Genomic DNA, 14,187 nt, shown 5'->3' on the forward strand with positions numbered 1-14,187 from the left:
GACCTTCCCACATTCCATCTCCTGGACAGCTGTCGGCCTGGTGCCTACACTGCGCGCGCGCACACACACACACACACACACACACACACACACACACACACACACACACACACGGCCCTTCTCACTTCTGTTTTGTCCTGCTCTAGGCCTCCCTCCTATCTGGGAAGATAGGAGGAGCAGGCTTCCGCTGTCTTGGACCCTTGGGTCCTGGAGCCGGGCTCAGATGAAGGGTATCCCCGCATCCAGGGGTTCACCAGACTCTATAATCCTGGCTGGGCAGTCAGCAGCACCCTCCTGGGGTACAGGTAGTACAGGGTGGTCACCATGTATCTGTGGCTGTCATGCTCCCTCTGCCACCCAGCCACCATCACAGCCTGGGCCCACGCACCGCCTTAGCTTCATTGCGTTCATAACCCATCCACCCACAGGAGCTAACCACTGCCCTGCCCTCATCAGTGCCGAAGCCTAACACAGCACCTGCTCTCCTGGGGTACAGAGCGAGACCTGGGCAAGGAGCAGGGCCAGCTGCAGAGCAGGCTGGGGAGTCTAGCAGACTCAAGGGGCCCCCAAGACCGTATGGGAAGTGTCGGGCAGCCAGGACAGAGTAGTGTGAGCCTACCTGGCTGGAGAGGCAAGCCAAGTGAGCAAGGGTTGGACTGTGACTCATCTCAGACCCCAAACCCTGTCTTGGACTGACCGTGGCCTTCAATATCCAGACTCCTGTGGGGCTGTGGGTGTGCCTGACACACCCACTCGGCTGGTGTTCTCCGCCCTGGGGCCCACATCTTTGAAAGTGAGCTGGCAGGAGCCACAGTGTGACCGAGTGCTACTGGGCTACAGTGTGGAGTACCAACTACTAAATGGCGGTAAGGCATCATGAGGGCAGCTTCCAGGCATGTCTCATCTCAGTTGGGCCAGGAACCCACCGAGTCTACTGAGCACAAGTGCCCCACCCAGCCAGTCTCCTTGTCCTCCACTCCCCTTCACGCCCCACCACCTTCTTCTAGGGCTTCACCCATCTCTCTGAGCCTCTACTATTCATTTCCTAAACTAGGTTTTGCTTAATGAGCTTTCATAGACCTACGGCCTCTGCTAACTTGAACGGCCTTTGTGAGAACTGGGGAAATGGAATACCCCTTGGCATACACACTCAAGCTAACACGAGGCCCTTCACCAGAGTCCAGGGTTTGACCAGAGTGGGACAGCAGGTTCCACTCAGCTTGGATGTTTGGTTTTTCTTCTTTGAGTGCAGGGGCTCAAACCCAGAACTTCTTACATGTTAAGTAAAGGCTCTACCACTGAGCTACAACATCCCTAGCTCTCACTCACTCAGTCAACAACCCAGCACAGTACACTGGACCCCAACCCCAGGCAGACCTGGTTAAAGGTCAGGTGTGGAGGGCAGCCTAAGGGAAGGGAGGGATCAGGAAGGGGCAGGATTAAGGTGGCCTGCTTCCTGCTCTGCTCCACCTCCCAGGAGAGTTGCATCGGCTCAACATCCCTAACCCTGGCCAAACCTCGGTGGTGGTAGAAGACCTCCTGCCCAACCACTCCTACGTGTTCAGAGTGCGGGCCCAGAGTCAGGAGGGCTGGGGCCGAGAGCGAGAGGGTGTCATCACCATTGAGTCACAGGTGCACCCGCAAAGCCCTCTCTGCCCCCTGCCAGGTAAGCTGGCCGGCCCCTTCTGCCATCTAGGTCCCCTCCACCCCTCCACCCCCCACTGATACTCCCCCTCTACTACTGCCAGGCTCTACCTTCACTTTGAGCACCCCCAGTGCCCCGGGCCCGCTGGTGTTCACTGCTCTAAGTCCAGACTCCCTGCAGCTGAGCTGGGAGCGGCCACGGAGGCCCAACGGGGATATCCTTGGCTACCTGGTGACCTGTGAGATGGCCCAAGGAGGAGGTGCCACCTGTCCCGGAAGCAGGGTGGTTGTGGAGGGATGGAAAAAGCACCACAGGAGCTGAAGGCATCTTCCCTGTGTAGGACAAGCCACCACATTCCGGGTGGATGGAGACAACCTTGAGAGCCGGCTGACAGTACCTGGCCTCAGTGAGAATGTTCCTTACAAGTTCAAGGTGCAGGCCAGGACCACTGAGGGCTTCGGGCCAGAGCGTGAGGGCATCATCACCATCGAGTCCCAGGATGGAGGTGGGGTGTCTCCCCATCCTCACCCCGGTCCCTCTCGGGCCTAGCCGTACATAGAACTAACCCGACTGACTGATCTGTCTGTTCTAGGCCCCTTCCCGCAGCTGGGCAGCCACTCTGGACTTTTCCAGAACCCACTGCAAGGCGAGTATAGCAGCATTACCACCACTCACAGCACGACCACAGAGCCCTTCCTCATGGGTGAGTCAACAAGGGCAGGGGAGCCTGACTCCTGGGAACACAGAGCCAGTGCAGGGAGGGGCAGGTAGCTACACATAGCCCTCCTGATTTCTTCCCCGCAGATGGACTAACCCTGGGGTCCCAGCACCTCGAAGCAGGGGGTTCCCTCACCCGGCATGTGACCCAAGAATTTGTGAGCCGGACACTGATGGCCAGTGGATCTCTCAACACTCACGTGGACCAGCAGTTCTTCCAGACCTGAAGCCCCCAGGGACCTGGGCCCCTCCTTGCCTTCTCTCCCTAGCTCCTTCTTCCTTTGCTGCTCCATCCACCTGCATGCTGCACACTGACCACAGGGCCAGCACCTCTAGCCAGAGAGCAGGGGTAGGTGCCCTCTGGGAAGCAGGAAGCAGGCAGAGGTACCACAAGGCCTGACTGCATCCTGCCCTGGGTTCAAACCCACTTGTAACCAAAGAACTGGAGGTAGCACAAGGACCCACCCAGCCTTTGTTTTGCACTTAATAAAAAATTTTGCTACTGCTTAGCTGGCCTGTCAATTTTTCATAGGCCAGAGGGGTGTCAACCTGCAGAAGAACAATGATTCTCACAATGCCCACCCTCTGACCCCAGAGCATGTGCCCACCTCCAGAGGCAGGTGGCTCCAGAGGCTACCACCGTAAGAGGCACACGTTTATTAAGCACCCAGGCGTAGAATGAGGATGCCAGAGGCAGAGCTGCAGTATACACCTACGCCTGTGTGTCCATCCATCTCAGGAACACCTCACAAGCTCAGCACCTGGGCTCCGTCGGCAGCTTGGGAGAGGTAGAAGGAGGCTGTGCCGCTGTACTGCTCCTAGGGAGAAGTGGGGCTGAGAAACGGGCGACCCGGGCCCCCGCCTCTCCTGCCCTCCCAGGCTCTGGCAATCACCCACCTGGATGTGATGCATGGCAAGGGAGGCAGCAGAGGCCTCCAGCAGTGTCACTGTGCAGCCACCAAAGCCACCCCCTGTCATACGACTCCCGTAGACCCCAGGCACAGAGAGTGCAGCCTCAACCAATTGGTCCAGCTCAGGGCAACTCACTTCATAATCATCCCTGCAAAGGATACAGGAACGAGAGAGAGGGATACAGACCTGGGACCCACCTATGCAAAAAAAACCCAGGGCATCCACAAGGCCTCACCTGAGTGAGTAGTGACTTTCCACCATGAGACGTCCAAAGGCCCTGTAGTCTCCACGGCTCAGAGCGGCGGCTGCCTGGGCTGTACGTCGGATCTCACCTACCACATGCCGGGCCCGCCGGAAGCCCTCCTTGCTCATCAGCTCCCTGCCCGCTGAGGAGGAACAGAGTTCAGCAGCCCCACCTCAGACTACCTCGGTGTGGGAGAGAAACCTGGTGGGCAGTGGCCAACCATTTAGTGGACAACTGCTTACTGAACCCTTCTCAGTAAAGGTGGGGACTGAGAGAATGGGCTTCATCCCAGGCCTGGTTCTCAAGGACCCCCCTCATCTCAGAGCTCTCTTTCTCACGGAAAAATGGGACAACTGCATCGATCCATCACTTGAGATCCACAGAAGACTGCAGGAGATGACATGCTGGACTCCCCACAGGGAGCCAGCATAGAGAGAGCTCAATACTCTGGGCCCATTAACTGTTAGGACTTTCGAGATGAATGGGACAAAGTGCAGGTCTTGAGATTTTTCTCTACGTAGCCCTGGCTGTCCTGAACTCACTATGTAGACCAGGCTGGACTCGAACTCAGAGATCCATTAGTCTTTGCCGCCCAAATGCTGGGAGTAAAGGTGTGCTCCACCATGCCCGGCCTGAAAGGGCAGACTTAAGATTTCAAGCAGGATAGGGATGTGGTTCACTGGCAGAGCACTTGCCTGGCACATACAAGGCCCTGGGTTTTATTCCCATCAATGCCAATCATTTCTTTCCAAGTAGCCCTGGTAAAGTTGGAACCCTAGGTTTGCAGGATTTGGGGGATATGTTTTTCAAGCAGAACATGAATGGACCTGGGGATGAGGGAATGGACAGAAGGCCATATGGACATCCCAGCAGGGAGCCCGGCTGTTTCTAGAACATGGCAAGCTGGCTCTCACCCTCAAGCTCCTCCAACCGCACCTCTCGAAGGCTCTCCTTGCCCAGAGCCTGGGCCACTTCTTCACATTGGCGCCGCCGAATCGGATACTCGCTGGAGGCCAGGGAGTGGCGGACATTGGAGTTAGTGATAAGCACAGCCAGCTTGGGGTCAGACAACGGCACCAGGCTTGTTTCCAGGGACCTGGGGTGAATGAAGTTGGAATGAGGGAGATGTCACAGCCAAGGGTCTGCTTCCCAGACCAAACAGTGGGCACACTCCACTCAGGAGCTCCTGATTACAGGTGGGGGATACGAGGGGAGCCCCTGACCTGCAGTCAATGAGTAGCGCATGGCCTTTCTGCCCCAGCAGTGCGATGAGCTGGTCCATGATGCCACAGGGCACCCCTGCGAAGCTGTGCTCAGCCCGTTGACACACCTGGGCCCGGGCAGCTAATGCCCCCGAGTCTGCGGCACAGGGTGAGGTGGGGAAGCTGGGGTCCAGGGGAAGGTATAGGGGGTGGCCACCTTGGAACAGCAGGGCTCCAACAACAATCAAAGGGACTCCCACCCTCCCTCCCTAAGCCCAGAGAGGGAAGAGGCTCTGACCACAGAGGCCTCTGAGAAGGAAGGTGGGGCCTAAGTGATACCTGGGCAGAGCTGCTGGAGGAAGGTGTATGTGGCCACTTCCAGAGAAGCTGAGCTGGAAAGCCCACCCCCCAGGGGCACTGAGCTGACCACCACCGCACTGAAGCCAGGGAGGGGTGCGGCTGCAGGGGAGAGAAGGGTGCTGGTAAGATGGGATGCAGGGAGTGCGGGCATAGGAAGCTCATGTGTCTCACCAACCTGCTGACCTCAAGGAGCCCACCCACCCTTCCTCTGCTACCTTCTGAGTATGCTGGGGTAATCTTCCTACGTGTCTTCCTGATTTAGGGTTCCAGAGACCAGCAAGCTGACAACTGAATTCTGGCTCCTCTAAACATATAAAGGAAACCTACAGCAAGTTCCAGAGCTACCAGGGCCTCAGATCCCTTATCTGTGCAATGGAATGCTCCATCCTGGATGAATGACAATGGATGCTCCTCCACCCTGGATGAATGGGCTTTGTGGTGGTGGTGGCGGCTCGGCATTCCCAGTAGCAGCCAGGGTCTCATACCTGGGTAATGTTGGATCACTCCTTTGACGTAATTGGCCCATTGTGGGATTCCAGGCTCCAAGGACCTCTGGGCTGTGGGCAGTGGGAACTGCAGTCGCTGGGGCTCATCTGCATTCTTGGAGGTGGTGAGGAGAGAGACAAGCCCATCTGTCCGGGGGCTGCCAACCAGGATGGTCACAAGTTCCAGAGCCTGAAGGAGAGGGTGTGTGTGTAATCTATACCATCTGACAGATTAGACCATCCAGTGCCACAGGGCCACAGCATAGCCACAAAACTCATTTTTGGTTTTTGTTTGATATCTTTTTATGGTGTTTTCTCATTGTTATTATTTTTGGTTTTGTTTGTTTGTTTTGTTTTGTTTTTTTCCGAGACAGGGTTTCTCTGTGTAGCTTTGCGCCTCTCCTGGAACTCACTTTGAAGACCAGGCTGGCCTCGAACTCACAGAGATCCACCTGTCTCTGCCTCCCAAGTGCTGGGAATAAAGGCGTGTACCACCACCGCCCGGCTGTTTGTTTTTCTAGACAGGGTTTCTCTGTGTAGCCCTGGCTGTCCTGGAACTGATTCTGTAGACCAAGCTGGCCTCAAACCTGTGCAGATCTGCCTGCCTCCACCTCCAGAGGACAGGGACTAGTAAAGGTATGCCATCACTCCCAGCCCACAAACCATGAGGATACTGAGGGAAGGCTTTGCAGACGGGTGGGATATCCCATTGCAGATAGAAAACTCATGTCCTTTGAGGTTCCAGAAAGTGCCTGAGTCTCCCCAAGGTGATTAGAGCAGCCAGATTCAAAGCCCAAGATTCTGTTGTCTGGGACAGACAGGCCTTGAAGGGAATAGAATCAGCTTGAAAGGAATGGTGGCAGGCTCAACAAAGATCTTCAATACAGAGCTGGCCTCAGGGCTTAGAGCCCAGCCTCCTGGGTCTTCAGGGCGGGGGCTGGGCTGCAGCTAGAGTACAAATCTGGACTCTGCCCAGAGAACTGATCCCAGCCGTGGGCCAAAGGGGACAGATAGCTATCTTAGGCAAAACAGGGCCAGAAGCTTCCCACCTGGGGCCCGCCTCTGTAGTGCTATAACCTCAGGAGCTACATAGGGAGCAGAGACCCAGGCTGAATGTTGGAAGGAATCACTCATGTCATAGATCAAGAATCAGCGGTGTGACTTTGAGTTGGTCATTAGTGCTCTATGGGTCTATTGTTTCCTCTGTAAATTCAAAGGGCTGGGCCAGGAAGGCTACATTTACAAAGGTCTAGTTTTGCATAGTTCTAGGTCTGTGCTGTAGGCCAAAGCAAAGGCAGGGGACTAAACAACCTCCTTTTTTCCTTGTTTTGAGATAGGATCTCACTCTGTAGACCAGGGTGGCCTTGAACTCATGCCTCAGCTTCCCAGGTACTGGGATTATTAGGCATGCCCCACCATGCCTAATAATCTCCTATATTGCTACCTTGGTCCTCACATTTTTAAGAGATACATACTTCCAAGTTGAGGGCGATGACTAACAGCCCCCAGAGGGCGGGCTTGAGTGAGGAGACAGACACACACCCCTCCCAGCCTCGGCTTCCTGTCTTCACACGTGGACAACTGCACGTCCCGGGGTCTATCACGTATGCCAGACCCGTCACTCCGCCTTCCACCGGGACAGTACTCGCCTCCCCGCGCCCCCTAAGCTAGCCCTTCCCTACCGCAGGCCGGGCCCCTACACACAAGTCTTCCGATTGCAGCCCCTCACCATGGGCAACACCAGGCCCTGGTTGTAGTCCGTGTGCTCCCCGATGAGGTTGACGCGGCCCGGCGCCGACACTGCCAGCTCCGGCTCAGCTCCGAACTCCTCCATGAAGGCCCGCCGGGCCTCGGCCAGCAGCTCCTCAACCTGGGGCGGTCTCCAAGCAGCCATGACGCTCGTCTGCAGCGGGGCGCGCCGCCCCTCGGGATGCTGGGGGCGGAGCCACGTGGCGCGGACTCACATTCCTGTCCGACGCGATGCCCCGCCCCCTCAGTGGCCCCGCCCATCCCACCTGCAGAGCCGGGTTGAAGCTCCGCTCTCCAGCGCCTGCAGGCTCAGGCAGCTGACAGCCTGGGGAAGAGACCCGAGTGAAATTCTGTATCCCGGGGGTGTCCTCTCAGGACTTTGGGGGCTCCCACTCGAGGGGCAGTTAACACGAATGGAGATCTGAACTGTCCATCCCTGAACCCGGAGCCTCTTAATGCGCTCCCCATTATTACCATCATCCCCACAACACAGCCAGGGCAATGGAGCGGGCAACAGGAAGGCCTGAGCGCCCCAAAAGGATTTGCCTCTGAGGTCGTCAGAGCGAACAGTTATGTGAAGTCGTCAGCCCCTGATCATGGTGTCTCTTAACAGGGTGATGTGGTACAAGGACAGCCAAGCTTGAAAGTGACCAGAGAAGTCACCTTTTACAGACTCTTTCTGGCTCCCAGTGATGGAGAACGGAAGGAGGGTGCCAGTGGCAGGGAGCAAGCCCAGGCCCTCCTCAAAGGCCCGAAGGCTACTGCAGAATTAGGTTATTTTGTTTGCTCTGGTCAATGCTTCCTCCATGAGAGCATTGGTCTCAAAGACAGGACCATCTGCCTAGAGCCTTCATTCTGGCCCAGATCCTTGCCTGGATGCCTGTCTAACACCTGCTTACCTTATGTGAAACCTTGTAACAGAAGGAAGGACTGAAATATAAGAAAAGCAGCCTGTCTGGGATTGCAGAGACAGCTTTGCAGAGAGCTGTGGCCTGGGATGCAGCTTGGAGTCAGCTCAGACGTTTGTTCAGATTGCACAGTTGCAATTTAGGTGCTTTATCATGCTCAAGACTCGGGATCAACCCCTAACACCATATTTTCAAAAAAGAACAGCTAGAAGAAAAGACAGGGCTAATTAGGCTTTGTAACCTTGAAGGAGGGAACATAGCTCAGTGGTAGTAGAAAACGCACACATTCAAAGAGACACACAAAATAAATTTTTTTTTCAAAAAAATATTTTCCAAGCTAGGCATGGTGGTACATGTATAATCTTAGTACACGGGAGACTCAGGCAAAAGGATCTCCAATTTGAAGCCAGTTTGGGCTACATAGCAAGAGCCTGTCTACATAACTAACAAGTAAATAGGTTGTGCTATCAAAAGACATGTAAATTAAGAAAGCAGGATGTTGTGCCAGGCACCTTTAATCCCAGCACTCAGGAGGCAGAGCCAGGCGGATCTCTGTGAGTTCGAGCTACATAGTGAGTTCAGGAGAGGCTCCAAAGCTACAGAGAGAAACCCTGTCTCAAAACAAAACAAGAGGATGTAATGGCACGGGTCTGTAATTCCAGCACTCAGGACCCTCTGCGGCAGGGTCATGGCAAATCCAAGGCCAATCTGGTCTACACATGGCTACACAGCAAGACTCTGTATCAAGTGGGGAGTGGGGAGAACTGCCAGTAGTAGTGAGTAAATACATGTAATCCTAGCTCCTAAGAGACCAGGCAAGAAGATATGGAATTCTCACCAGGTGTGGTGGTACTTGTCTTTAATCCCCAGGACTCAGGACTCAGGGATAGGCAGATCTCTGTGAAGGCATGATGTTCTGGAGTTCAAGATCATCCTGATATACATAGTGAATTCCAGGCTAGCTAATACTCCTTAAGACTCTGTCTCCAGGCGGGAGTTCAAGACCAGCCTGGTCTACAGAGCTAGATCCAGGACAGGCACCAAAACTACACAGAGAAGCTCTGTCTCAAAAAGCCAAAAGAGGGGTTGGGGATTTAGCTCAGTAAGGCCCTGGGTTCAGTCCTCAGCTCCGGCAAAAAAAAAAAAAAAAAAAAAAAAAAAAAGCTTCAGAGATAATAATAAAATTAACATAAATAAGACAAAACAAAAACTAGCACATCGGAATAGGACAAGACCCTGTCTCAAGAACAAACACTCAAAAGACAATAACAACAACAACAAAAAATCAATTGCTGATTTGACAGCCAGCTTTTTGAGTAAACTTCAATATAGCAATTTTTTGCATAACCAAAACCACAACAAAACAAACTGGAGCTGGCTGAAATGAAAGTCAGGAGCCACGTCTGCCTACAAAGCCCCGTACTGTCCTGACAGAGCAGCCCCTTTTCTGTGCACGGTCTCTGCCTAGCTCAGCTGGAAATCTAACAGTCTGAATATTTGTCCAGTTGAACTTGGGTAAAATTCAACCACTCAGAACCTCAGTTGCTCATTTCTACAACAGGGCTGGTGTTTTCTCTTTTGGGTTCCCATGCACCTGATGCTTGGAAGCACAGAATAAGTGCTTGCTCTTGTTATCAGACTTCCAGTAATTCAACGGGCACTATTGGACCCGCCTTTGTGCAACTGGGCAGAAGATAAAGAGCCTCAGGCTCCTACCTTCTGGTTGGGAGGCACAACCTCAAATCTGACCTCTAACTGAGATAAATGCTATGCTTATGTAGGGCTCTTTTATTTATTTTTAAATTTATTATGTATACAGTGTTCTGTCTGCCTGTTTGCCTGCATACCAGAAGAGGGCACCACATCTCATTACGGATGGTTGTGAGCCACCAAGTGGCTGCCAAGAATTGAACTCAGGACCCCTGGAAGAGCAGCCAGGGCTCTTAATCTCTGATGAGCCATCTCTCCAGCCTCACTCTTTCTTTCTCTCTTTCTTTTCTTTTTTCTTTTTTCTTTTCTTTTTTTTTTTTTTTTTGGTTGTTGTTTTTTGTTTTTTTGAGACAGGGTTTCTTTGTGTAGCCCTGGCTGTCCAGGTACTCACCAGGTTGGCCCTGAACTCACAGGCATACGCCTGTCTCTGCCTCCCAAGTGCAGGGATTAAAGGCATGCACCACCACTGCCTGACTGCTCTTTTTTATTTATTTATTTTTATTTTTTATTTTTTCCCCCGAGACAGGGTTCTTCTGTGTAGTTTTGGTGCCTCTTTCTTGGATCTCGTTCTGTAGACCAGGCTGGCCTCGAACTCACAGAGATCCGCCTGGCTCTGCCTCCCAAGTGCTGGGATTAAAGGCGTGCCCCACCACTGCCTAGAGCTCTTTTATTCTTTTAAGCAAGATTACAATGTGTAAATGAGGCTATCCTTAAACTTTGTTTTGTTTTGTTTTGGTTTTGGTTTTTGAGACAGGGTTTCTCTGTGTAACTGCCCTGGCAAGTAAGTCCTAGTAAATCCTGGAACTCACTCTGTAGCCCAGGCTGGCCGTGAACTCAGAGATCTGCCTGCCTCTGCCTCCCGAGTGCTGGGATTAAAGGCGTGTGCCATCATTGCCCAGCTTGAACTCTTTTTAAAAATTTATTTAACAGGGCTATAGTAGTGAGACCCTGTCTCAAAAAAATTTTTTTTAAGTCAGGTGACATGGCAGGCAGCTTGAATTCCAGCACTCAGGAGGTAGGGGAAGGTGGATCTTTGTGTCATCCAGGCCAGTTTAAGAAAAAGTTTACTTCATCCTGGCAAACTTGAAATTCACTATGTAGACTAGACTGGCCTTGAACTCACATATATCCACCAGCTTCTGTCTCCCTAGTGCTGGGATTAAACACCATGCCTGTTCTTAGTTTTATTTTGTCTTTTTGATGTTGTTTGGTTGGTTTTGGGTTTTGAAGACAGGGTTTCTCTGTGTAGAGTTGGCTGTCCTGGAACACCAGCTCTGTAGATCAGCCTGGCTTCCAAATCAGAGATCCACCTGCCTCTGCCTCTGAGTGCTAGGGTTAACGGCATGCAATACCCCTACCTGGTTTCACTTTGCTCTTGCATGTAAAGATGTAATGTCTTAGCTTCCTATTGGCTGCATGCCTCCCCTGCCATTATGGAATCTCTCTCCCTGGACTTGTAAGCCAAAATCAACTATTCCAGGAGTTGTCATTTTGTTTATCACAACAGAAAGGAAAGGACTGTGCTGACTGGAGTAGAGCTTTCTGAGAAAGAGAGGAAAAATCATGACCCCTTGTGGTCCCACACGCATGCTTTTACTGCATCCTTTCTTCGTGTTGAAACTGATCACCAGCACTGGACATGGGTGATACAATCTTGTAATCCTAGCACTGAGAACGCTGAGGCAGGAAGATCACTGAATTCTGCACTAAATAAAAAGGCTCTGGTGAGTTGATAGAGGCAGAGGTAGGCAGATCTCTGAGTTCAAGGCCAGCCTGGTCTACAGAGGGAATTCCAGGACAGCCAGAGCTACAGAGAAACCCGGTTTAAAAAAAAAAAAAAAAAAAAAGAAATCAAGACATACCTGGCCTGGCATACCTTTAATCCCAGTAATACCAGGCAGTTTATGGCTAGCGTGGGCTACATAATGAGTTTCCAGGCTAAACAAGTCTACTCTGCTCCCTTTTTACACTTGTCCTGTTACAGGAACTCTGTTCAGAAGGAAGTCTGCTTTGACCTTGGACTCTCCCTCCCATTTCCTTGCCAGATGTCACAGTACTGGAGAAAGACAGCACTCAGTGTGGACATTGCATCCCCAAGGCCTGTCTGTCTCTGCCCTACTGGCCAAGAAACTTCTCTCAGCATGCCAGCTGCTAGGGACAGGTACTCCAAAGACGCCTCTTCTCTGTTACAGACATGTCTGCCTCCCAAGACAAAGTGAAACACTCATCTCTTGGGCTTTTTGTTAAGATTTTTAAAAATTATTTTTAAATCATGTATAGGTGTGGGTAACTATTTCTGGGTATGTGCATGTGAGTGCAAGAGCCCAAAGAGGCCAAAGGTGTTGGATCCTCTGGAGCTGGAGTTATAGGTCATTGTCAACAGCCTGGTGTGGCTGCTGGAAATGGAGCCATCTCTCCAGCCCCTCAGGTCTTTCTTGATAGACTCAAATATTTTTTCAGGGGTTGGAGAGATGACTCAATGGTTAAGAACACTGGCTGTTCTTCCAGAGGACCTGGGTTCAATTCCCAGCACCCCCATGGCAGCTTACAACTGTCTGTAACTCCAGTTCCAGGGGATCTCACACCTTTATACCAATGCACATAAAATAAAGTTACATAAATTACAAAAAAACCATTAAAATAAAAAGATATTTTTTCATCAGGAAGTGCTGTATGGTGAGTCTAGCTCTGGCCTCCTCGTTGCAGGCTCAGCCTGGCCTCTGCATGTAGGACTTGGGTCTTTGTCTCCCGAATGCACGTCTCTGATGATGTTGCTCTGTTGAGAGCCCATCATCTCACATGGGACTCTTGTTCTTATAGTTCCTGATAATTTTTTTTTTTTGGGGGGGGTGCATGTTTCAAGATAAGGTTTCTTTGTGTAGCCCTGGCTGTTCTAGAATTCTATCTGTAGACCAGACTGGCCTCGAACTCACAGAGATCCGCCTGCCTCTGCCTCTCAAGTGCTGGGATTAAAGGTGTGCACCACACCGCCCGGCTTCCTGGTAAGTTTTCTTTGCTCTTATGTGATAATGTAACAAAAGCTTCTATAGCATGGTGATACAAATTCAAGTCGGCACAGACTGAAAGGCTGGTAGCCAGCAAGATGGTACCTACAGTGTAGAGCTAGTTTGTGTTCTAACTACTACTTGGTTATTGTACCAGACTTCTCTGATTAAATGTTTTCACAGTTGGCCCCTGGACTTACCATGCCCAACTTTGCGCAGGATGTTTATTAAATCCTTGCAAGTCTTTTGGACAGAAAATTTATTTTACAGATGGAGATAGACAAATCAGATAGAAAGGGGCTTTGAACTTGAGTCATGAGCCCCAGCCTATTCATTCTCTCTGCCACCCCTGTCCTCATGAGGACTGCAGGTTGCTGCAGCCTTTGGTTCAACAAAAGGACCAAGATGAAGCTTAGTCTCTCCTCAGTGGAGAGGAGAAAGCTAAGAGGCCCCAATGGGCACAGGACACTCTGCATTTGGAAGAGCATCAGTAAGCAAAGCTCTGTAAGTCAGGCTGCTTCTTTGCCACTAGAGAGATCTCAGAGCCTGGCCTGTGTCCCTCCATTGTACCCTTTTCCCATCATCTGTGATCTGGCTCCTGCTGCCACTCAGCTTCAGTGAAGCCATCCCCTCCTGCTTCCCCAGCAGTGGGCATCTGCAGAGCCTCCTAGCTTTCTCTGTGGGAAGAGAAGTGAGCAACGGTTCTCAGCACAGGCGGTGGAAGTGCTACTTTGAAGTTTGTGTTACCTGGCCACTGGGGGCTGGAGAGATGACTCAGATTAAGAGGGCTGGCTCTTCCAGAGGTCCTGAGTTCAATTCCCAGCACCATCCAGTAGCTCACAACCATCTGTACTGAGATCTGGTGCCCTCTTCTGGCCTCCAGGCATGCATGCATGCATGCATGCAGAACACTAGATGTAATAAAATCTTTTAAGACTGGCCTCTGCTGTAGGTGGCGCTTGGATGAGAATGGGACAAGCTGGGGCACATCACCTGAAGTTGTGGTTCTGCATGGAATGGTGCTGGTGTCTGGAGAATTTCTGGAGTCAGTGGGACAGTCAGCAGGACCTTGCCAGAGAGAGACAGCACCATCTCCTGACACTATCAAAGCTGTTCAAGTAGCAACCACCTAGGTCGCAGCTTCTTTATTCCCCAGACCTCCTAAAGGAGGAACAAAGTAAAGGGGTCAACCACTTGGTCCAGAATGCCCATCAGAACAGCCTCAGCCACTGGGCGGTGGTGGTGTCCAC

General features: G+C 51.9%; 2 protein-coding genes across 3 annotated transcripts in view; one reads left to right on the forward strand and one right to left on the reverse strand.

The window, feature by feature from the left end:
• Positions 1-2,871, forward strand: part of Itgb4 (integrin subunit beta 4) — a 33,184-nt gene extending 30,313 nt beyond the window's left edge. The window contains exons 34-40 of one of the 2 annotated variants that reach the window (XM_036196881.1): positions 147-305; positions 717-866; positions 1,478-1,666; positions 1,749-1,904; positions 1,986-2,150; positions 2,238-2,348; positions 2,450-2,871. In XM_036196881.1, coding sequence (XP_036052774.1) covers positions 147-305; positions 717-866; positions 1,478-1,666; positions 1,749-1,904; positions 1,986-2,150; positions 2,238-2,348; positions 2,450-2,589 — 1,070 coding nt within the window. In that variant the 3' untranslated portion in view covers positions 2,590-2,871. The remainder of the gene's footprint in view (positions 1-146; positions 306-716; positions 867-1,477; positions 1,667-1,748; positions 1,905-1,985; positions 2,151-2,237; positions 2,349-2,449) is intronic. The other variant, XM_036196879.1, reaches the window with a different exon arrangement.
• Positions 2,872-2,996: 125 nt separating this feature from the next.
• Positions 2,997-7,497, reverse strand: Galk1 (galactokinase 1). Its single transcript, XM_036196882.1, has 8 exons — positions 7,295-7,497; positions 5,566-5,755; positions 5,060-5,179; positions 4,742-4,877; positions 4,433-4,614; positions 3,510-3,660; positions 3,260-3,422; positions 2,997-3,180 (listed from the first exon to the last, which is right to left on the reverse strand). Exons 1-8 carry the CDS (start codon positions 7,457-7,459, stop codon positions 3,109-3,111), a joined length of 1,179 nt encoding a protein of 392 aa, XP_036052775.1. The 5' UTR covers positions 7,460-7,497; the 3' UTR covers positions 2,997-3,108.
• Between the last annotated feature and the right edge of the window lie 6,690 nt (positions 7,498-14,187).

Source organism: Onychomys torridus, chromosome 8 (assembly GCF_903995425.1).
Source record: "Onychomys torridus chromosome 8, mOncTor1.1, whole genome shotgun sequence".
NCBI classification, from domain to species: domain Eukaryota; kingdom Metazoa; phylum Chordata; class Mammalia; order Rodentia; family Cricetidae; genus Onychomys; species Onychomys torridus.

Bases quoted from the DNA above. Each gene is read 5' to 3' on its own strand.
- Galk1 (XM_036196882.1), bottom strand. From the start codon at position 7,459: ATGGCTGCTTGGAGACCGCCCCAGGTTGAGGAGCTGCTGGCCGAGGCC. The intron at 4,878-5,059 runs GTATCACTTAGG...CCTGTGCCGCAG, and splicing joins CCTCCAGCAGCTCTGCCCAG to ACTCGGGGGCATTAGCTGCC. The intron at 4,615-4,741 runs GTCAGGGGCTCC...CATTCACCCCAG, and splicing joins GCGCTACTCATTGACTGCAG to GTCCCTGGAAACAAGCCTGG.